At 45.3% G+C, this 25386-nt stretch overlaps 1 protein-coding gene across 3 annotated transcripts in view; it reads left to right on the top strand.

The window, feature by feature from the left end:
- The window catches only part of LOC142775703 (nephrin-like), a 536671-nt gene that overhangs the window by 257692 nt on the left and 253593 nt on the right, over positions 1-25386 (top strand). For all 3 annotated transcript variants that reach the window (XM_075877447.1, XM_075877449.1, XM_075877448.1), the window contains exon 2: positions 21358-21708. In XM_075877447.1, the coding sequence (XP_075733562.1) occupies positions 21358-21708 (351 nt within the window). The remainder of the gene's footprint in view (positions 1-21357; positions 21709-25386) is intronic.

The raw sequence follows: 25386 nt of genomic DNA, 5'->3' as shown, positions 1-25386 counted from the left end.
GTCCATTCTAAAGTCTTCATGGTTCTGTAGACAATTCATCGAAGGTTTGCCAACCCCTCATACATACGCTACGATTGAACGCATACCTAAAACAACCAGTCATCAGCAAGTGGAACACTGTTACACCACTTCACCGGCACACTTCAGGCATCTATCTATGGGACAGTCAATCAGCGCAGCGTATTGTCTTAACAGAAGCAACACTCGTCTATGGGAAGTTCTAGATTGCTCCAGTTTAGGCAGCAAGCAGTTATGCGGTGTTCCGGACCCACCACGTTGACATGGGCCAGTGGCACGAGTCGCTGGTCCCCAGTGACGTGTCGCTGTGAGTTCCCGTGCGTGGAGCTCCGAATATGTATGCTAGGTCGCCCGTGCCATGTTTCTGGCCTTGTTACTGCACTCCCTGGCATTTCGTCTTCGATCCCACACTAATAATTTACCACGCTTTACTTGGTTTCTACTTATTCGTGTCGTTCCGGTCTTCCATTAAGCTAATATGCCCGAGTTTCTTGGCTGCTATAGTTTGTTTAATGTGCACCGCCGGGAAAGCGGCGATTCTCTAATATTTCGCGGGAGTGCTCCGCTTGTATCTCGTGTACAGCGCTTAGAAGAAAAGCGAAATCTAGTAGAGGGCAACATTTCGGTGCACTCTAGCGTAATTACCCGTTTAGAACAACGAGAAGGAGTAGAGGTATTATTTTTTTTAATGATAACCTTTTCTTTGTTCTTTCTCACTTCTCACCTCCCTCCTAGCTGGTCGACTAGAAAGAGTGCCTTCATTATTACGTCTTTCGGCATCTATCAAAATCGTCTAGATGTTTTCATTTTTTTCTCTCTGCAGCCTCCCTAAATTGGCCTCCATGCTTGCCGGTGGAGAGCTGTAAAAAGAGAAGGAAGTTTGAGTAATGAACAGAGGCGTTATAGTGGCTCTCTAATGTTTTGTATAATTATTGGTTTTCATGCCTCTCATTAGCGTTGTGCAATAAGATAACGAGAGAAAAAAGAGCAACACCATGTCAAGTGCGCTGGTGCCGGGCCTCAAAATTAAGGACTCCTGACTTGATATGCTTCCTTATGCTTGCACCCTTGTCGCTCTCCTTAGGGAAATGACCTTCTTGCGCCCGCGTCTTTCTTCAAGTTCGGCAGTGTGCGCTAGAGGGCAGCAGAAAAAAAGTGGAGGTTGTCGCTAACATATCTCGATAATAATCAATTCTTTTTCACCCTTGTACCTTAAAGCGGTCCCTTTGAGTATACGACTTTGTTATTTCATTTGAGAGCTCGCCGCAGTGTCCGTTCATCCATGAAACCGATTGCTTTAATTTACAATGTGTAGGTGAAGCACCGAAAAAATTCGCCAGACCTACAGGACCTCTATTTCAGCGAATAACATTATTTGCTCTTGTTTTACGTCCCATAACATCAATATGATAACGAGACACGCAGTAGTGGAAAGCTCCACAGATTTAGACCATTTGAGGTTATCTATCATCATTATCAATATCAGCAACGTGACTACACCCCCTGAAGGACAAAGGCCTCTCCTATGTTCCACCAGTCAACTCGGTCCTCTGCTTGCTGCTGCTACTTCATACCATCCAAGTTCCTAGTCTCATCTCTCCACCGATCTTTCTGTCTCCCTTTCACCCGCTTGTCCTCTCTAGGAATACAGTCTGTGTGTGACCCTTAATGGCCAGCGGTTATCCTGCCTACGCACTACGTGCCTGGCCCATGTCCATTTCCTCTTCTTGATTAAAACTATGATATATTTTACCTTGGTTTGTTCCGTGACCCACTCTGCTCCCTTCTTGTCTCTGAAAGTTACACCTACCACTTTCTTCTCTATATATTGTTCGCTTCGTCGTCCTCAGTTTAAGCTGAACCCTCTTCGTAAGCCTTCAGGTTTCTGCTCCGTAGGAAAGTACCGGTTAGATGCAGCTGTTATATACCTTCTTTTCTATGTATAGTGGCAATCTACCACTCATAATTGAGAATGCTTGTCAAATGTGCTTCACCCCATTCTTATTCTTCTAGCTACTTCAATCTCGTCGTTCGGCTCCACGGTTACTAGTTGTCTTAAGTAGACGCCGTCTACTTAATCAATAGTATTGATTTACAATTTAACCCCGGCGCGGTGGTCTGGTGGCTAAGGTACTCGGCTGCCGACCCGCAGGTCGCGGCATCGAATCCCGCCTGTAGCGGCTGCATTTTCAATGGAGGCGAAAATGCTGTAGGCCCGCGTGCTCAGATTTGGGTGCACGTTAAAGAACCCCAGGTGGTCGAAATTTCTGGAGCCCTCCACTACGGCGTCTCTCATAATCATATGGTGGTTTTGGAACGTTAAACCCCGCATATAAATCTGATTTACAATTTCAACTGGACTGTTACATGTCTCGAAGCGCTGTTCTTTTCCGAGGTTGCTGTACAGCACTTTCATTTTCTGCAAGTTAATGTTAAGGCCTACCTTTCTGCTCTCCTTGTCTAAGTCAGTAATCATGCATTGCGATTCTTCCCTTGAGTTACGCATGCAGCAATGCAATGCCACCATAGTCACCCATAAAGAAAGTGACAGATTATCAGTAAAGGAGGGTGTGAGGCTATTTAACATGCACCTAAATTGAAGCAGTAAGGTCTCCAGTATTGTACCTCCACTGGCATGTGACCGCCACGACCCGGATAGAATCTGAGTCTTTTGGGTCAGCAGTCAACGACTGAAAGCAGCATACAAAACATATCCAGTTTGCTGCCCAAGACGAGTGAATGTGACACTTCGCAAAGAAATCCGAAGTACTGACGGAGAACAGAGCATCAGCTAGGTATGTCATACGTGTAAATCTTCACATCTTGTGGGTGATCAAGAAAGAAGGGACCGCAAGCATGCGTAATATATTCATTTTCAAACTTGCACTCATGTTTACTTGTAAAAACAACAACAAAAAAAGGATTAAGTTACACTGCAAGAAAGAACTTAGATTTTGTCACCCCTATATTTATGTGCACTAAATTTATGTCATTGCTATGCCATTAGGGTTTTGCCAGGTGCGTGCACCGTTCTTGACATACCAGCTGGTGACAGGCATTGTCTGTTCATCCTTGGTGAAAACTATTATATTTAGCAAGAAACCAAGTGATTAAATTTCTGAAGAGCCACGCGCTGCCCCGCAATTATGTGCGAGAACACCGAGCCTACAAACAATCTCGACCCAGCATTGATAGTCTATTCGGCTTCAGAAGAATTTACATGCATACTTGCCCAGTTCGTTTGTGGAGTGGATTTCCCAACGTGCTAGATTTTTTCTCAAATAGTCTGTATTTTTGAAAACGCACGAGTCTTACACGCACGGCCATGCCCGAGGGATCTTCTCGGCTCTGTTCGCTTTGAATAAGGGCGCCTCCATATTTGCTTCGTCCACCCTCTTGTTCTTTTAGATGAAGGCCTTTACCGGTCTTAGTTTGCCACCCGTTGCCGCTTCTCTTGGATGTCCCCAAACGAGCTCACTCGCGCCTATTCCGTGGCTAAGGAGGGCAAACGAGCCTTTGCGACGCTCCGCGTTCGCACGACGGTCCGTGGGGATCCGACACTTCTTCCTTAAGCCGCCACCCTGGCAACAGACTCTGCGAGTAGCGCGCGCGTACGGAGCGGCGCAATTAAAAGTAAACCGGAGGCTCCGGCGCCGCCGCGCGAGATACGCGTGGGCCTCACCGCGCACAAGTCTCAAGTTTCAAGATTGTCCATTTTCCGGGGCCGGCGTCGTGAAATTCCCGGGATCAGGCGTCGTCTCCACCGGATGATTAGTATTTTCAGCGCCGCAGGTTGTTCCCCGGCGCTGAATTATTCACACGCGGCGCGACCATTGTTCGGAAAGTTTCAACCGAATCCCCCCCTTCACTTTTTCCCAGCGTAAGTCGGCGCACTTCTAGGTCAGCGAGCGTGAAAACAGCCGCGGCATCGGCGCTTCGTGTCGCGTCGCCAGTTTATTTATTCCCCGACGATAAAGGATTCAAGGTCTGCTCGCGGACAGGTGCGTAGGCGCGGAGCGTAAGTTTTCCTTCGCGATTCCCTCGGGATGAAGAGGAATTGTTCATTTAACTGATTAGCTCTGCAAAAAAATATGAGCACGACCGGAAAGTGCCGGTGCATTCTTCATTTATTGTCACTTGTCTTTGCTGATGTCAGATGGGGCACATTATAAACCTTCGTGGAATGAAAAAAAATCTATACAATCACGCAAAAATCAAGGCTCACTCTATGAACAGCCTAGAAACAAGTAGGGTCAGAAACATTTATTTCATACTACACGCGTGTGAAAAAAAACTTAACTTTAATATATTTGGTCTTTCTTGATTGAGAGCGCAAAGATTTGTTGATGGGCGAAAACGTCGTGCAAAATTTTGTAGGTCACTATATATTTATTGCAGTATCGTAGGCTAATCGCGACTTCTGTAATCTGTACAGCAGATTAAATATATACAACCCGAAATCCTGTGAATAATGCACTCGTTTACCCTTACTAATCGGTCACTAGGCTCTGATTCATGGACGCGGTTCGTTAGGTATGTTAAAATTGACAAACGAAACGTTTGCTCCTGCGTTTCATGCTGTTGAACGCAGTAATATTACAATTAAAACTCCGATCAAGAGAGGAAGAGAAAGGAAAGATAGTCTGGATAACCAGAGAAAGACTCCGGTTTGCTACCCTGGATTGAAAGGGAAAAGGGTTTGTAAAAAATGAAAGAGAATGAGAATTTCGCACATAAGAAAAAAAAAGCGCCAGGCCTGCGAAGAACGTGCAGCACAGTCACAGCGAAAGCAAGAAGAGCGGCCTTTAAGAGCCTTTTTATACACTTTTTGGGTAACTGCTACAAGCACACTTGATGAGTGCCCACTACGCTATTGATAATCATAATTTACGGGTTGCAGGCCGGCGTTTATTATGCTATTCTTTGTCATTCTTCGGAGAAGCGTGGTATCCGCTAAACACTTGCAAGGAATTTTGTGCCAACTGTTCATGCAGTGGCTGAGGACGATTAGGTATTATGCCTGTAGTGGGTAAGCACCAAAGTAAATGGGTGATCAAGAACAAGCTGTTGTAATAAATTGGAGCATTGGATGGCCCACTCGTTTCGCTATTCGCATTGTGTGACGCCTGGTTTGTTCTTTTGCTATTCTAAGATGCTTCATTACTCATATTAACGCGGTTCCTTTCCCGACATCAAGCCTGCCTAAGGCAAGTTTGCGAAGAAGTACAAAGCACCGGCGTGGCTCATCGGTAGAATACTGGGCTTGTACGAAACGGACCCGTGTTCGAACCCCCCCCCCCCCCCCCTCCCCTTGGGTCCTCGGTGTTTCCTAGTTACTAAACTTTTTCCACTATTTCGTGCGATAGTGGTTACGAACACCGGCGGTGGCGGCAGCGGACAACTACGGCGCAACACAATACCCTAAATTTTACGAACCAAGAGGTGATTTTGTCCTAACATACTTAAATCAGGGCAAATTTGATTTTACTCTCGCATTTTCTTGTCTAGCATTCATTTCTACCATAGCTCTAAAGCGGTATGCCCACGGGCTTGTGGGGGATTTTCCCTCCTATTTGGGTGCTACCGATGCGCGTACTGTTCGTGCGAACCAATTAGCTGCGAGAAATTATGCTTTTCTATATTTAAATACGCCCGCATCCTTTCTTTTTGTTTGTTACTAGTATTATTTGTTTCTTCTGAAAAAAAGCAATTAGTGAATTTATTATTCTTCATATTTCACTAGATGTGTAATGTCTCTCACCACAGGGTCTAAATGACAAGCCTTGTAGCAAGTGTACACGTAAATGTAAACAGCATAGCTGGTGTAGTCAGAAGCTCGCTAGCGGTTAAAACATTCTTTTTCGACAACTACATTAGGAAAGCCTAGAAACTTTTTTTAATTAGACTGAAACGTCATTAGCGGTCGATATTACCCTAAATATTTGAGTACGCAGCGCACATTTCACTATTCAGTGGTTGCTTGTGCGCTTTCGTACGGAAGCCACGTGTGGCAGCAAATAATTTGGCTCTGTGCATTCTCTCTTTAGTGGGCTTCACACAAAGACACTAAAGCAACAAGGAGGAGCAAGCAACCAGGCTTTTTCTTGCGACTGTTCCCTTCCGCAACTACTACCTCCAATCGTGATTAGAAATACAAATTGCAACAAGCAGCGAGAAAACTTGAAGATCTCCACGAACCTAGTGTACGCTACATAGAGACTATTGATGAAGTGAGTTTCTGAGCCCTTTCTCACTCGGTGAAAAAAGGCTTTCTCACACGTTGGTGGCTAACTTCGTGTAATGCGTGTGATTACCACGCTACGACGTAACAGCCGCAACTCGTTTGTGGCTCGCTGCACACTCCTCATTGCGGCAAAGAATGAAGACTTCGGCATATACACAGCCGTCCTCTCACGCACTCTTCACCAAAGACCGGTAGTATGGTTAACCTTTCCATGCCTTAACTTTTTTCTTTATACCTATGTTGAAGCGTATATAAGGGGCTTCATGCCGACACAAGAGAGAGACGAGCTCATTAGAGTGTCGCGCTGAACGACAGAAACGTGCCCTGCAACGCTCTAATTAGTAGTCGTTCGCCCTAGCAACACGAGAGCTCTGTATTCGCGAATGATCGGAAAATGAGTGAATTGGACGTGCTATATGGTCAATTCACAATTTCGTCGGAGAGAGGCTCTACACACACACACACACACACACACACACACACACACACACACACACACACACACACACACGCACGCACGCACGCACACACATACACACACACACACACACACACACACACACACACACACACACACACACACATATATATATATATATATATATAAATCAAACATCCAAGCCTAGATTCTCACAATTTTCTCAAGCGCAAGAGTCCTTGTAAAGACGGGTGCCGATAACTGATTTCAGATCGGCACGTCACGTGCATTTTAAAAGCTCAGTGAGTTCGGTTCAAGTGTGACGTTACCGTTTCTTTTTTTACAAAATTTTCGTCGAAGTTGGCAAAGTTATGCATCTTCAAGATCCGTTTGCTCTCCCAAGAACAAAAATAAGCTCGCAGAAAGAAGGAGAAATACATTAATGAAACTAAAGATGTCAGTTTGACTTTCCGCCTCGCAGAAGGCGTAGTGGTATGTCAAATGGTTTCTCGTTTTGTCAGCAACACTGCGTACCCGTGCGCGTTTGACACATTGGCCATTTTCGGATGTGCGAGGACAATGAACGAGGCCCATGCCCGGTTGTACAATTTTTTTTTTCGTTACTACTCATAACCTGGTTACATGCTTATGCCTAAGTTATCAACAACGTCGTTCACATGATAAGGTTTCTGAGAAAAGGCTCGCACATCATCACTTTCTTGTTATTTCCATATTGAACGAAAATATTTTGGCCTTCTGAAGACCTTCCTTTTCATGTGGTAGATGAGTTCTCATTGCCATTATGACAAATGGGGCCAATTTTTATCACCATAAAATATTTAATTACTAGTTAAAAAGTATTGAGTCTGTGGATAGGAAAAAGCTTAGCTTTACAGTCAATACGGTGCTTTATGCACATAACTATATTTAAAGATGTTCATCAGGCTGCTAAATCGCAAGAACGGGGAATTTCCTCTCTGGAAACACCAATAGTGAAAGTTGCTGCTGAGAAACAGTTGCGAACGCCGCACCACCAGAAAGTACGTGGCTACGCCACCACTTCGTATACACTTTTCTCGCTGTGTTGCTTTTGCCGGCAGACAAAGATGCAGCCGCCTTTTTTTTCCCGCTTTCTCTCATCTCATTCCGCAAAGTGGCAAGCGCAAGTCAGCAAAACTTGTGGAGCTCACTCAGACTCACTGATGAAATATATTTTGAGCTTTGGACTGTGTCACACTTGAACCGACGAACATTTTCTGCAACGGGACTCTCTCGGACTTCAATTCACGAAAACATCACTCACACGGACTCGCTCATACACAGACTCACGGCTGTATCTGAGTCCGACTGAGTCGACTCACGACTCCGTCCTCTATAGAATAAGCTTTTTTGACCATAGTGTCAGTGCTGATTAACACTCCGTAATCGGTGCTCTACTTAGTGCCGCTCCACATTGTATCTTCGAAAGCGAGTTCTAAGTGCTTCCGAACCGGTCAGGTCTTTTTTTTTTCTCTGGAAGAGAAGACCGCATAAGATACAATAATTGAAAACTTCCGTGAAAGAGTTGGTGGGAAAGGTCAAGGCACCCCCACCACATAGCATTCGCGCCTTTTATTGATAAATATTGAAACAGTGATTGAACGACACTGCTTTGAAATATGAGAGTAGACATAATTATAAACTCGAATCCAGGTAAGGCTGCTAATAATGTTTACGATCACCAGGCAGGAGTCTAAATACCTTTGTTTCTTCTTTTTTTCTCATTTTACTTCTTCCTCTCCACCTCTCGTCGTCTACAATCCTTTCACAGCACGCAACCCAACCGCAAATTAGGCGATAAACTTAATGGCACTACATTGTACAACTTCTATAAATACTCGATGCTGCAGTAATCATCAATATTTGTTTCTCTAATCGTCGTTTGAGAGCACATGAATGCTTGAAGAGCGAAATTCGCGCCGTAATTCACTTTCCGTTGTCTCTCGGGTATTTTAACTTTGGCAACGCGGCAATTCTACGATTACTTCTTACTATATACTGTTGAGACAGCAAACTGGTGCACACGAACGCCTACACAACAATACAGCAAATCATATACCTAAAACAACATATTCGTGCACAATACGCAAGCGACAAAAAATAAAAAAGATCCCTCTGTTCAGATGAGGGGTCACCAGTCATAGCAAATGCAAAACGCAGCACAACTGCGTCTATACATCTATGTGCAACGCCAGGGAATGCATGTAGAGGCAAATATTAATGGCCTATTCTTGTTCTCTCTGTACAGTCAGGAAAAATCCTCGGGCTGTTAATCTGGCGTAGCAGTAAACACGCCATTTCTTTCAAATAATGTGTGAGTGTTAGCCTTGTTTATGCCTCCTAACGAGGGTGGAAGCAGCCTGGCACCTATAAAGAGAGAGAGTCGTTAAACACACCCTTTATTAGCATTTAACCTTATCAACACGTATAACCCTTCGCTGCGCACATTGTTCGGACTAGCTTTGAAACAGCAAATAAAACCGAAACACGTTGACGATGCGTGCCGCAATATCCACGTGAAAGGGAAAATTAAGTATGCGCTGAAGCGAACGTTTAGCTCTGAAAAAGGCAGACATGTAAAATGAGACTTGAGAAAGTTCCAGATGCATTTAAGACGTAGAAGCGCTTTCATGATTGTACACTTGCTAACATTCTCGAAAATTCACCGTGGAAGTAATGACTTCAGAAAAAGACCGACTCACGGAACATATTTGGTTGGCAGCTCTTTCTCTTTCAGCGTGTTTATACGATATATGTAGCTGATAAAATGGAGGATGACCACCTATTACTTGTGAGCAATGTTGGAACATCTTAAAGAGGACGCGCTTCAGTTGTTGCTTGAGTTAAATGCGATGCGATAAGTGGTGGGGATGCTCTATAGCAGAGATCCTTTAAACGACGTACAAAATAAGCATATTTAGTTAACTGTTTATTGTAAAACATTCTCGACTACATTTGCTCTCAGAGAACTGGCACCCAGTGGAATAGTAATCTACGCTTTGAAAGGCATGAGAACCGCGAAACGAATGAACCATTATGGTCTCGTATGCAATTCCCATCGTTATATGCTTCAAGCTCGTAAGTAAATTGGCTAAACGAGTCATTATTTTTAAAGATCAAACCGATTCCTTCGCGCAAACATACTGCATCAGTGTAAGTGTGAATTCCTGGTTCTGAAATGAGGATTTTTCTAGGACCCTGTGTTCTGTTCAATTAACAAAGAATAATCGAAGAAATAAACTACGCTTATAGTTTCGATGAATACTTATCCTGTTTGCTAGCATGCTGTGCCACTGCAGTGCAAGTGATAACAATAAATAAAAAAGCTTCATAATAAAGCCTTCCTCACCCTCCAAATATGCAAAAATAAAGAAAGAAAAACGTGTTGCTCACGTAAGCTGTCCCCCGCAAAGTGCCGTGAGGAGAAACAAGATTGCAGCCCTGCTGCCTTTGCACTTGCTTCCAAACACCAGGACCGGAAAGGAAACAACGAAGTGTGTATCATCGGAATAGAAATTATGTATGTTCATTACACCTGAGGGCGTATATACATAGAAACGGCACCACTAAGTGCATTCATCGATTGCACTTTTATTCATGCCCGTCATAATTTTTTGCGTTATTTCTGCTCCACTCATCGGCTTACCTAATAGTGCGGTCAGCTTGAGGGCATGCGGTTTGATTTGCAAAGCAGCAGCCTCGCTAAATCCCGTGGGCCGGTAGGATTAATCCTATTTGCATACATTACTTTCTTTTCCGTGAAGGTGACTGCTCTGAAAGCAAGCGAAACAAAACGCGGTAACTGGCAGCTTCTACACTAAATTGAAGGCGGTCAGGCGCAAAACGGCACCGTTAATTGAATCAAACAGGAGATTGCTGGCGCTTCGTTACTTTCTCTCTTCCATCCCCACGTGAACTCACCGTCGACGCAAGAGAGCGGAACGCTATGCATGCGTGGTTGCGTTACCAAACTTCGCGGCCTTTCAGTCCTATTCGCCCCGCTCTTCCAGTTCTTCCCAATGGTCCGCTCATTACTTAATGAGATAACAACAAAGAAGAGGCAGAACTTCGTTTTTAGCAATGTTTCGGTGTAGCTGCGCGCTCTGACCCGAATTTATTTTTCCCGCGGGTGCAGCGGGCCAGCGATATACCACAGATACTATGCGAGGCATTCATAAAGCAACGAGGCCATAACCTCCGGAATAAAACGCACCTCATTCCTCGTGTAACGTCCTTGCGCCCGGGCGTCTTCGATAAATTAACTGCCTCGTGCTTCTCTACAAAACGTTTCGAATGTACACTGTCACATTTCTGCGAAATCTGCGAGCAACTTACTCGAGGGCGTGCGCTCGCTGCGACTGTCACCGTCCCTGTTTGGGGAATTCCAGGGAACGTTCTGCGCTACACAAGTGCCGTGCGTTCACGCACCAACAGTAACGAACTGTCGCGCGCGACTCGTGTTCGCGGAGCATCTCAAGTCGCACCGGCTCGCGCTGTCAGTTTCGCGCGTATTAACGAGCTTTTATGAAGTCCGCATTCGCCGAGTGCGCCGGAAGACGAAGCCGAAACAAGCGCACCAACGTCGTAAGCGGGAATTCCCATTTATACGAGTGCCGGCGAGGGAGGGGGCCTCCAGAATGGCTCCCCCGGCGCCTATAGACACGCCACGTCGCTTCGCGACACGCGGCCAGAGCAAGATTTGAGATTTGCGCGGTCATCAAACTAGCCAGATGACCCTTCGGGGACCCCTGCGTCTCGTAGCGGCTTGTAATGATCGCCGTCCTCTGGTTTAAACCATATATACACGGAGCGTCTCCGGCTGCAAGCGGCTGCTGCCGGTGCTGCTGCTGCTGCCGTCGCTGGCGTATACGGAGCAGGCCTCGCGGTCGCGAAACTTTGTTGTCTCGCACGGCCCCCAAACGGCCTCGTAACTTTTAGGTATCTCGGCCACGCAGCGCTGGTTGGCGCCCGGTGTGTCCGCGCTTTGCCGCGTGCGCTGGGGCGCTTCGGAGGCTTCGGGCGGCGCATGCTGTGCGCAGGCCACGCGCCCTTGCCACCACCTCGCTCTCTCATCTCCGTGCTGTCTATTGTCTGGCGCCGCGTGACACGACCAGCTGTCTTTTTTGAGGGTACCGATCTCTGGCTGCGCGCGGCTCTTTCTCCCTGCTGATTTGTTGGCCCCAGATGCAGAGAAAACTCGGCGGCGAGCCCCATTCGGGACACAGTTTGGCCAAAACGTTTGCGCTTCTTCCCATTGTGGCACCGTCCCGCAATTGTCTTCTCTTTGAACCTTCGTCCGGTGACACAGTTATACAGAGAACTCTTCGCAACCTTCCCTCTTTCTCTTCTCTCCCTCCTTTTTATTCGCGGCGAGAAAGATATTTCTATCTAAGCGTTACAGAAGCGGGTTCCAGCCTCATTGATGAACTGCAGTTGTGTTCATTTGTTTGGTCAAAATGAAACCAAACTTCGGCTTTCCATACTTCATTTTTTTACAAGTTATCAATAGCATCATACTCAAATATTTTTTTCTTCAGTTTGAAAGACGCACAAGCAATGAAAAACTAACAGAAGCCTGTACAGCCTCGCCATTGGAGAACGCTCTTGCTACGCTTGTAGGCGGCCTGTTGAATTATGCAAACGAATGGTGTTTGCTCCTATTGACACTGACACGTTCCATTTTTTCGCGAATTTGAGGGTGGCTTCCAGCCGTTCATTGTTGTCATATTTTAGCTCCAACGATATACCTATATAGCAGGTGGTTGCATCATAATAAACACTTACTATAACAGTTTATTTGGCAGCACCAATATATTCCACGCTTCCCTCTTGTGCATCACTTCTTCACTGCTGTCGCGCTTTGCGATTATGACACAGTCAGTGACATCTCTAGAGTTTCTGCGTATCCTAAAGTCTCTATGCGTCCACCAATCCCGAGAGAATGGCAAAAAACTGCATTTCCGGCTTCGTTCAACCTTCCTGCCCTTCTCAGCCCTTTCATATTTCACATTCCTGGAAGGCCATACTTACGCCCAGCAAATTCGCACAAGTTTCTGAAGGCTAGGTCTACTTGTAGTTTCCGATTCTCGACAACGCACTCGTGCATCTCACACCTAGTTCAATTGCAGTGCATTATAGGCTTGCGGACAGACTCGTGAACCATACTGCGCAGAGGCGATGGACACAACCCGCACCTGCATGGGTCCTTTCCATTCGAAGCTATGCTTACTGCTACAGCCATTGTGAGCAATGCCATGACGCACCATTCTTTCATCACCCGAAGGCGTACCACCAATAGGTTACATGCGGAGGGCAGAGACATCACAATGTTCGGGCCCGGAATTGCTTCTCTGCGATATGCGCCAGTGAGGCATTTATGTTCTAAAGGGACACTAAAGGGAAACAATGTCTTAATTGAGAGTGACAAACTGCAATATGAAAGCTCTAATGTCAAATGTTTCTCTATCAGAAGTTAATTATTAGTGGAAAAACCAAGATTGAAGTTTCATTTCTAAATTTTGCACCGAATCTTGGCGTTGACCTCAAGAGTTTCGAAATGTATTTTGCACATTTTCGCAACATTGGCTCGACGAAAATTTCTGAAACTTCATATGCTATAAGTCTATGGCACCCACAGATGACAATGTACATCATTTTTATCGATTATAAGCTACGTAGGATCCAGTATACCCTTTCAAAATCTATGACGTCCCGATGTTTGCTGCAAGAAAGAGAATCTTAAGGTGGCGTCTCTACCCACATTTTCTTATCGCACGTTTTCTCTCTTATCAAGCGTCGTGGTAAGATGGTTGTTTGCGAGATTGTGAAAATGCACTTTACTAACACGCGAGAAATTGTTTTGCTCGTAAGTGGGCTTTTAAAATCGCCTGCATTACAAGAAGTAAACAGCTATATAGTGAGAATTTTCAATCATCAGCGCCAACAAACAAGGAGTCAGCGTCATTTTTCTGCTTATGATCGTTACTTTGAATGTCTAATTATTGACCGCAACCAAGCTTCGAAACTATTCAGCCCAGTGTAGAATGTGTAACTTTCAGGAGTCGGACAAAAGTTGTCTGGGCGTCCGAGCGAAATTTTCGTGCACGTATATACAGGCAAGCTGTTTCAAACGCGCAAGGCAGAGCGTTGTCGCTAAGCCCGCGACAGCTACGTAGTACAATAGGCCACCTCGCGGGCGTTCCTAAAAACCAAACACACTGAAGGAAAACTGACGCTAGAGAACCGACAGATGGGGGGGGGGGGGGGGGGGCGTGTCCGCCATTAAAGGGAACCACGGCGGCGCCCGCTAATCGCCCACGTTCGCGCTTGTCACGCTTGCAGCGGCTGTTTGGATACGCGTCGCCGCGGTGAGCGAATTCGCGGACGCACCGGCAGTGTCTCGCCGCGGCCGACTCGGAACCGGTGGTCGCAATTTGGCTTACCGGCGCGAATATCGCCCGCGCGCTCTGCCAGTGTACACAGCGCGTCGCTCTTTACGTCCGTCCGCCGGTCAGGCGATTGCCGCTGACTCCTGCCAAAATTGCGTCATTAATTATTGACCTCCCCATCTCGCTCTGCGAGCGGTTCGCGTCACTTTGCGTTTATATAATTTTCTCTGTCCCCAGCTTTCGCCGTTTATTTTTCTCGTGTGGCGTAATTAACTGGCGTCCATGCCGCGTAGGAAGCGCTTATGCATTTTTTAACCGCACGCGACACTTCGGTGTCGCGTGCATAGCGAGCTTCACCTCCCTCGCGCCAATTGGAGCTCGGTGCATGCGCCGATTTTCTCCTCGGTTTGCCACAGTTTCTTTGTTTCTGCCCACCCCCACCCCTACAGCGCCGTCTTTAGCGTTAGTAACTTCAGACTCAGATTCCATCTTTTCTTTTTCCATCGCTTTAGTCCCAGGGTGGACGTGGTCCCTCAAATGAAACGTACTCCTACGGTTATACGCACGCGCCACGCAGTGCAGCACGAGTGGTGGCGCAGAGCCGCCCGAGAAAACGGCCGTAACAGAAATCTTGATTGCTACCGAGAGGCTAACGAGGACCCGCTCCCACTGTTGCGACATTCGCGCGTCAGGGTTGCTCAACTCGTTACCGTGACGGCAAGGAGGTTGTTAGGCGCGGAGCGTCTTTGTTTGTTGGTCGGCCGTGCATCCGACATGAATAACAGACGCAAGTGCCCTAAAGTGGACATGGCGTGGCGGGAATCTTTGCCGAAAATAACGAAGTTTGTGAGACACCCATTGTCTTCGGCGGAATGACCGCCCGATGCGAGTAAGCTTTTTCTTAATGTGAGGCCTTTCTTGGCATACTCCAGGCACTTTTAGCATGTGTATATACGTATCTGTCTATCTGGCCACCTACGTCTGGGTGGTCTCCTGATAACCCCCTTAACATGGGGTAAACCAAAATTAGTATGGGAGGATAAGATGGTTTGACGAATATGACTCGCTGGTAATGACATCAATAAAGTGACAGTCCTGTCGCGTACGTCGTCAAACCCATTCCACCAGACACATGTGGCACGTACCCGTATACCACGAGCGGTTTGTGACACAGGTATTCAGGTATTTGTCACCGGTGATTGACAGTTTATATTTACCCAAGAACCGTGAGAACAGACATGGGAATTTTCAACGCGAGTGCGTTAAGGAAAGGCTTACATCGGTAGCGTTGACCAGACGAATGCAAAGAATAAATGTCAGGGTCCCAGCAGAAACCGAATCTCAGCATTCTGCGTGGTTATCAAGCATACTGCCAAAAACCACGCCATGTCTCGAGACTGGTGTTCAAGTCGACCCTATTATTCTAGAAACTGTAATTATGGTTGCAGTGCTGGCTTTCCAATTTTTCAAACATTATAATGTACTCCTATGAGACAGCCTTCACGTCAGGTTAACATCAATTGTAATTAAGCACCATCAACTGAAGACGATTTATGTTGCACTGTCAAGGGCTACAATCCATGATGCTGTTGACATTGTTACGTAACTGTAAACAACTGGTTATATGAAACATATATGATAGCTCATTTATAATCTGTGCGTACAACATTTTGACATATGTTTAGTGTCATTTGCTAACGTTTCGCTCATTGAAAAAAATAACTCCCTTACGTTCCCTCCGCATGCTTCGCATAACATTGATTCCCAAAGTACGGGGGATCTGTCGAGTATTTTCTTTCTAAGGTAAAGCGTAAAATTTTGCACGTGGTGCCAGGGATGTCATTGGTTCTTGTCGAATGCGAATGTTCCACTCATTGATGCCTAAGACCATTCGTTGTTACCGAAAAATATGCATGACGGCGAAAACAACTTTGATTATGTCAGCCCTATTGTGGTTAGTGCTCATCATAATCGTACTGTCGGCTTTGATCTTGGTGAACAGACGACTATGCTCTGCGGCATGAAAATTAAGACATATTTCATATACTAAATGATAATTGTTGGGGCTTTATTTCTTATCCCTAAGATATCATCATGAGAAACGCGCATTGAGATATCATCATAGAAGGCTTCAGAAACTTTAATGTGCATTTAAATCAAAGCATAGGGCTTTTATCACCGAAATGCTGCCGCCGCGCCCGGGATTTTATCACGTGACCTTCAGCCGCATATTCAAGTGCCATAACCATGCAGTGGACAACGGCCGCGGGCGGGTATATTCCATGCACTTCTTGTGGGTTAAGTAATCGCATGCTGCTTAGGAGGATGAATCTGTGTTTCGATATAAATGCTTCTTGTGCCGTAAGTTCTGTTAGTGGGAAAGCTTAACGTTTAAATATATAAACCCACCATAGTTGCGAAGCAAACATAGGAGAAGAAAAAGAAACTTTAAACATGGCAGCGTTCATTACTAAATATTCTGTAACTGAGAAGACGAGTGTTTTACAAGGGACATATTTTGCGAGAGAAATGGTAATTACTTGCGATCAAGTCTGGCCAGGAGGTTCTGCGACGCTTTGTGTGGCCGCTTCAATATGCTGACAACATTCAGCATGAAGGCCATGAAAGTGGCAAGTCACTTTTAACGAGAACAGATGTACGCCTTCATGAAGGGCTGTTTAGATCGACATGACCATCCATCTCTTGTCCATGGCCACGAACGTTGCAAAAGATGCGTACATTCCCACTTTAGAGCAAACGGATATAATATGAAGAAACAAATACACAGGAGACATATCTTTCTCAATATAAGCTGTTGATTTCGACGCATCTACTGCTCAAAACTGTTTCTACGTTTCTCTATAGCACGTTTTACCTAGCTGCTGACATGTTTCATTGTTGTTTTCTCACGGTTGGACGCCCAAAGTGAATCATCGCCATCGTTCTGATGGTCCGCTTCAAGACGCGTGGGATGAGATTGAATCACGCCGCTTCATAGTCGTTCTTTGCGGGTACGAGGGAAAGCTTGCGAGGGCAGGCTGTGAAGGGTTTTCACCTGATGAGCGCCATTTTCCTTCGTGCATTTCTTTGCGCATCTTATCCTTGAGCTTGTCCAGCGTTGGAAGTGGCTACACTTACTGCCGTGGGGGGCTATGGCTCCCCGTGGAGGTTAAGTAGATGGGCAAACAGAGGACTCTAACCCACCGGTCATGGACAACGGCAACACTGGTGTTTTGTTTTCCGAGCTGAGCAGTGCCTTTTATTCAGTGAGCCGCTATGGGCTTAGGACAAAGGCCAATTTTTGTGACGATATCGTTAGCCGCCGCTGCCAGTGCCCATCGGAGCAAACACGCCCTTTTTAAAAACTTGTGGGCAAAAAAAATGCACAGGGCATAACCGCCACTTACTCGCTACGGTCATCCGTACCACTGCATTGCTTCAGGTCACGTCCAGGGGGTTGTAATCTTTTTAGGATTATAAAAAAAAAAAAACAAAGTCTGAGCCGGCATCTAACCTAGACATTCTTCGTGCTAGTCATGTAATATACAACAAGCCACGACAGTGTGTGCAACTGCTCGGAAAGAAACTCTACAGAGGCGTCATGTCGGGCCTGGAGCCACGTTAGCAGCCATGCGAATTCGACGTGGCAGAAGCGTACAATCGCACAGGCGTCCCATCATGTGAATTGCGTTATGAGAGAGTCGTTTAAAACTGCCTAAATGTTGCGAATGGCTCAGTAATAATGCATAGTCATCATCACCACCAACTAAAACAAAGTGAGGAGTTACACGAACGTGTAAAAAATGCTTCGCTACTTCACGAAGTGGTCATGAAATATTTAACAGTGTTTAGTTGCACTGGCAATATATGTGTCCTAAGAGTTGAGTACCGGCTCAAGGAAGGCCACTCCTCCTTCTCACGCTGGGAATGTGCTACGTGAGCCTCTGTGGCAGTAGTGCTAAATAATGCACATTGCTTTTTGCAACGAAAGTCAGTGATACAGGCCGATAATTTGACGAGTCAGAGCAGTTAGCTCTTTTTTTTATCGAGGTTGTTGTCACAGTCCTCCAGGTCTCAAGATTTGCATTTGTTAAAAGAGGCTGCGCAAATAATATCTGCAAGATTCGACACCTTCCATCGCTGGTACTTCTGAGAAATTTCGCAGAAATCTCATTAAACCCCGCGGAGCACTGGAAGTCTTTAGTTTGTCGATGAGGCATGGCATTCCTATGGCCGTAGTGACGACCGGTGGCAGTACACTAAAGTTTGAACCAAGAGGCGCCGGAACGTCATCAACAGGTTTGGAGGTGAAGAGCGACGATAAATAGGAGTTCATGGCATTTCCATGTTGTTCAAGTGTAACTGCTGGAACGACCGTTATGCGCAAATATACCTAGACGGTCACTAGTTGCCTGACTTGCCGCTGAACATTGCAGACTGTTGCGCCACGGTAACCAATTAACCAGCTGATTGCAGAGAAAAAAATGTTTCAAACTATTGCGGGATGCATGCCCCACTATTCTGCTAACCCCGCTGTTCAACTGTTCGGCGTCGTCTCGGCGCCCCCCTGGTGTTCCTTACACACCACGTGCTAGGATAAATTTCACGGCCCGCCGTGGTGGTCTAGTGGCTAAGGTACTCGGCTGCTGACCCGCAGGTCGCGGGTTCAAATCCCGGCTGCGGCGGCTGCATTTCCGATGGAGGCGGAAATGTTGTAGGCCCGTGTGCTCAGATTTGGGTGCACGGTAAAGAACCCCAGGTGGTCAAAATTTCCGGAGCCCTCCACTACGGCGTCTCTCATAATCAAATGGTGGTTTTGGGACGTTAAACCCCACATATCAAATTTCACATTCAGTGGTATACAGTCGGCCATATATATATATATATATATATATATATATATATATATATATATATATATATATATATATATATATATATATTCCAGCGGAAAGCGTTGGTTACACGGTGTTTTGAACCGGTGTTTGCACAGAACTTGCAGACCTTCTCAGTTCTAAGCAATACTCACCGCTGAAGCTCAATAATTTTAGTGAGCACTTCGCCTTTTGTAAGTAACAATAATTTACTTGGCTCAACGTCTCAAAACGACGATATGATTATGACAAAGGCCGAGGGCTTCAAGAATTTCGACTACCTTTTGGCAGAAAAGGCGACCGCGGCTACATGTTCTGCGGCTGCAGGCGTCGGGTTCGGACACAATTGCGCATTTGTGTGCGTTCGCTCTCTTTCATTCCCCACTGTCCTTACACTAAGCGAACAAAACTCGTCCATCCCAAAGAGGGATGAACGTCCATCCCTAGGGCAACTTCTGATTACAGCTATATCGGGGCCGTGTAGACGAAGGAGAATGGCAATAGGTTGGTAGTGCCATTGCCGAGTATTGCGACGCTTAGTATACATGAAAGAGGCGTCGGTGGTGACAGAGTTGTGTGGAACACCGAAAATTGTGCTACGCGCCGTTTTGTCCGCGGACGCGAACGTAAGAGCCTCGCCGTGTACAGTTGCGTTGTGAAACTAAAGTCGTTTCCGCCCCACGTACAGAAAAGGTAACCCATTACCGCTACTGAAAAAAAGCAACACGGATTACTTTTGCCGTTACTTCATGATGAGAAACTTTCAGCAGTGTGCTTTCACTGCAGGAATCCTCGAAATTTCATCAAGTTCATATTTATGAATGAGTTCTTTGCAAGAAAGTGTTTTATGCTGGAGTCCACCATGGCTTCGTTGGCGTACTTCAGCCACGGAAGCGACGTTGAAAAATAAATACTAAGAAATTGCAAAAAAAAAACAACGCAAACATCTGTCCCGTGAACTCGAATCTGCGACCTCTCAGTTATCAGTGCGCGGCGTTAACCACTTCGCCAGATAGAGTACGTTGTCTCGAATGCTAACGGCAAGCCATTTATATACACCGTACACCATTTGGAAGTACTCAGAGCTTCGAAACTTTAGCGCGTTCTCGTTATTAGTGGCGAGATGGCGTGACAGGCTCGCGTTCGACAAATTGCAAAGGTTGTCGCCTCCACTAAGCGCCGCCCCCACGGAGCGTCGTCTTTCTCTTGCGTGCGCTTATAAGACTCGTACTTCAGGAGAGGCTGAATGTCACTTAGCACGCTGGCACGCCCGCGTTCACGGAAGGAGCGCACTGCTAATACACGACGCAGGAAAAATTGTTACTGTTGCTCACGCTTGTCCTCTGCATTCTTGTGCACTCGTTCTGTGGGTCTTTCTGTTTGAACAGCGAGTGCTCTTGAAGTGTCGAGCTGTGACAGTCTTTAGTCCGCGCTCATCCTGTTTTCGCTGATTTCATGTGGGCTTTGTGGTTGAGTTGTGCGCTGCAAGTGTCGAGCTGCTTGCCGTTCCTAACGTGACTTTGCGATTTGTTTCTGTTGCTGAAGCAATGCAGAATACACGCCCAACTACCTCTGTATTGATGCATTTCAGTTTCGTCGTATAGCGATTCTTTTATAGAGGGATCAGCCACATTTTTTTATGAAACTCCTCACTGGTGAAAAAAAAACAGCCAACGTTGGGGAGGCCAAATACTTATAAAAATGGTCATCGGTATGCAGAAGCAACTTCATCTTGTTGGGAGAAGAGGGAGAAAAAGGGACGCGCAAAAAACAAACGGTTTCCAATCGCGGTGCGCGTATTGTAAGGTGCATATTTTGAGGTCTTCAAAAACACATGGGTGCAATTCCAGTATACTTATACATAGCTGCTCTGCACTAATACGTAAGTCTCCTTAAATTGACACTGGCCACAACAGTCACCTTTCTGAAAGGTTGTATTCTGATACGTATTGAAAATGGAAAACGCGCAAACGGCCATGGAGGGCACTAGTATATACGTTTTTTTTTTCTTGCAAAATCAGTAGAAATTATAACTTCGCTTTTTTCTTTTTTTCTTGAAAAGGGGTTGGCAAAAACGATTGAAATACAATAAAAAAAAGTAACAAGTGACGTGACACTTTGCGCTCTCAAAAAATGTTAACGCATTTACATTATCCGTTAGTGTTCTGAAATTTGAACAAGTATACGTTATTGATTTACCTGAAACAAAAGCAACGTGGTACTACCCATCGAAATTGAAAGCAGCTGTACTACTTTCGAGGTCACGTTTTCATCGCTTGAAAATCCGATATGTTCGAAAAAACACAGTCAATAATAAATGTTACTGAATCGCTAAATACAAAAAAAGTAATATCAACCGTGCTCGCCCATTTGCAGACGAGCCCGTGGCGTTGGCCGTGCACGTGGGCGGCCAGATCGACTTGCCCTGCAAATCGCTGCTGGCCAACGATCTGCCCATGCGCATCAACTGGTTCAAAGACGACTCGCCCATGGCCGTGTACAGCGTGACGTACGCGAGCAACCAGAGCTTCCACCGAACCAACATCATGCAGGGCCGGCACGCGGCCCGCTCCGACTGGAGCCAGCGGGCCTACTTCAGCGTGCTCGGTTCTCCAGCAACGCTCAAGGTGAACGACTTGGGCTTCCAGGACACCGGAACTTACGTCTGCCAGGTGGTCATCAGCCGCGGCACACAGCGGAACGCTACAGTTCACTTGGTCGTGGTCGGTGAGTGATGTTGTCCTTTCTTCACTTTGGCATATGGTGATACCATGCGGGTACTCATTTGAAACATATACAGTATAAAATGACTTATTCCTAATGTCACAAAATATACTACCTTGGCGTAACGTCATGCAAACTTTGTCACTTCATATTTGTAACAGAGTGGCCGAATTTCCTGCACGCTCTGCGCGATATCCCCTGGATTGAGGCTCTTTGAAATATGGCACTGAATATATCAAACTACGGAAGACATTTTCGCTTATTTACAGCTATATGGGTAGTCGAAACCAAAACTATATTATAAAATAATTTCTGCAGTTTGACGTCCCAAATTCACGATTTGATTAAGAAAGACGCCATAGTTGGGGGTTCCGGCCGAAAATTACGATCACCTTTAGGGAGTATGCAATGAAACTCAGCCGCAGAGTGGCGTTGTGGTGCGCCGAACCGTATGCCATTTTTGAAGTTTTCATGCTGTAGATGACCATGCTTGGCACGATGTTTGCCGTGCTTATGCGAAGGGTGTTTTGTGATTTGCTCTGGCCTTCCGTGGCCTCGCGCGTTGCATTCACATTGCTGCAACGTTGGAAGTTTCCTGTACCAGTGCGTGCAGCATGGACTTGCAAAAACATCCAGGCAACAACACCTTATTCTTCGTCGAGTTGTATCAAATTAACGATCATCAACAGAGCGGTTTACGGTTGCTGCAAACGCACAAATGACAAGCTGAACGACGAAAATAGTCAACGGCTAGGCTTCCACGTGGTGCCGAAAGTCAAACTTGGACAATGTGTGAAGATATTGGAGCAGCCGTCAGTGCGCAGAGCTGACTACACAAAATTTGTTGTGAAGACCTGGACGAATCGGCGTCGTATTACGGAGTTTGTGAGACGCACTGCTCCAACATGTCAGCACGCTACACCGAGGTGAGCTATGCGCGTGCAGTGCGCGCACAGAACTTCCCCTTTAGATTGGCCTCTCATTTGATGAAAAAGAAAACTGAAATTTTTTGCTTGAATGCCTGTGAGTGGCAAATTGTTGTTTAGCTTAAAAACACAGTGGCAAGCATGGGTTGTCTGCAGCGTTGAAGCCTCAATAATGGGGTCCGGCCTAGCTCACTGCAGAACCACAAAACGGCTAAGTTTCAATAGATAATTCCTATTGGGTGCGACGAGGACGTACCGTGGCGCCACAATGCGGAACCATCCTGGTGACAAGTGGGATCCCGCAAATATCACAACAGCTTTCGCGTCGGCTTTTTTTGAAATTATTATTATCATTGTTGTACTTTTATTTCAACAAAAAGAGTTAATAACTGCTGCAGCTTCTTCAACAACTTTCGAAATGCTAAATAGCTGTTCCGAAAACAAACTGTGCTTCTCAAACGGTGAGCTAGAGGCCTGCTTTTGGATTATCGAAACAATTCAATCTGCGTTGAATCGAAGCATAAAATGGCCATTAGCGTGTGCATGCGGCAAGGAAATATATATTTTTTTGCTTCAAGAAATGTGCGCACCTCTGCTAGTTCATTCACTCTAGGATTGCATCTAAAACAGGTCGTCGTTGTTGTGACTTGCCTGTCCAAATTTACACTGCCGTTTAGCACACATAACCCTATGAAGCACAGCGCAAGCGTCTTCTCCGCTTTTTGGGAAGCAACTCGGCATTCTGATAGCTGCATGCAGCTGTAACCTCTATGTTATGACTGGAGCACATGCGTGCCTCATTCGGAGTTAAGGAAGAGTACTTCAATGCTTTGAAAGACTCTCGTTCTAGCTAAGAAAAATTTCACATGAGCTAAACCTTCTCCGTGGCACGATCGTAATATTTGTCTGTTGCCCCTTATTGCGCACATTTTCTGCGGTTGTCACATGGGGCACATTCAATCACCATCAAGAGACACAGGGGTGAAAATTTTTGATAATTGGCTCAGTTCTGCAGCATCTACAATGTGGTGAATCGCGATAAAGAAAAGCGATCACGACCGACCAAACTTGCTACAAACACCCTAATCTCTTGTGTATCCCTGTCACGGCTTAAATGCTGCTTTAGTGCTTCACACGTTTGCTGTGCGACGGCGTTACGTTCGTACATGCTTCGAGTCACAGCACTTGTCACTCGAGGTGGCACATCAAAATATTTCATCACCTTCATTTGTTTCAAAACTTTTGACTTTTTTGCGTTTTTTGCGATTTCAGTGGCCCTTAAAAGCGGCATATGGCTTGTATATTTTTCATTCTCTTATACGAAACCTTGCCATGGGGAAACATTAGTCATAAAGGAATTGCTTTTTTGTACCTGCGCCCGCGCTCCTTTCTAGTGCGTACCGGACCTACTTTACCATGAATATATATATATATATATATATATATATATATATATATATATATACACATATATTATATAACTCATCCCCTGATGAAGGGAGGACCCCTCCCGAAACTGTTGGGAAATAAATATATTTATCCTTGTTGACAACGCTCCCGCTGTGCCATGTCCCATATATATATATATATATATATATATATATATATATATATATATATATATATATATATATATATATATATATATATATATATATATATATATATATATATATATATATAATATATATATATATATATATATATATATATATATATATATATATATATATATATATATATATATATATATATATATATATATATATATATAATAATTTAAACAATGCATTCGATGGCCCCTAACAACCTCTGCAAATGCAATAAATGAGTGCGTTATTCTCTGCCGACATATCTCGTATTCGATGCACAATTCACTTTTTTCACTATGCCATGGCGCATGTGCCCTTCCCTTGCGGCGAAGTCGTAAAACACCTCGGAGGCTTTCGTTATATAGTAGTACCGATTCTTCCAGTACCTACCAAATCCCTACCAATACAGCAGAGGGCAGCACAGGAAAATGGAAAAGGCGGATTTTGATGCCAGCCGTTTGTTCGCGTTACGGAGGGAATATACGGTGTTTCCGCAAGCTTTTGACGAGATGCAGCACAGGGCATATGTGGACGTGCAATTTGTCGTTCGACAGCATTTAAGAAGGAATTTGGGTAGCCACAGGCCGACAATTCCCGCTGCACTAAGCGTACGTTGGCAGTGTAGTCTTCCTTTTTTGTGTAGATTTTCTGCGCGCGTCGTAGAAGTGACGAAACCATGGCCCTTTTGTGACAGCGCGAAAATGTTTTTGGTTTAAATACCTCACATATTCTAACGTCTTTCTTTTCGTGCCTTAAAACGAGCGCTTGCTATTATGGCTTTATATATTTTGTGCTGTACTAAGTAGCCTACAGATGTATGTGGGTCAACAAAAGTCCACAAAAATAAAAGCACACAATGTTCTTTTTTTCTTCACATTTCTCATCTCGAGCTTGCGCTTGCAAGCATGTCGGGAAACTAATTGGCAGATAATTATTATAGGAAAGATAAAATGTCAGCACAGGTTGTGTGGCAAAGATCGCGTTTCAGAAATGAGGATAGGATGACATGCTTCCTCAAAAACTTTATTTACAGGAAATGTTTTTTCAAGGGATATATACTTCTTACTCAGCGTTTTGGGCTCTCTTTATTATTTAAAATGAGCTACAAAAATCTCACCATACATTCTGCGACACATTTTTTTTTACGAGAATGCTAGTGCTGC

The sequence above is a fragment of the Rhipicephalus microplus genome, chromosome X (assembly GCF_043290135.1).
Source record: "Rhipicephalus microplus isolate Deutch F79 chromosome X, USDA_Rmic, whole genome shotgun sequence".
In the NCBI taxonomy this organism is placed as follows: Eukaryota; Metazoa; Arthropoda; class Arachnida; order Ixodida; family Ixodidae; genus Rhipicephalus; species Rhipicephalus microplus.
The sequence above is the reverse complement of the archived record's forward strand: the minus strand, read 5'-3'. Positions and strand labels throughout refer to the sequence as shown.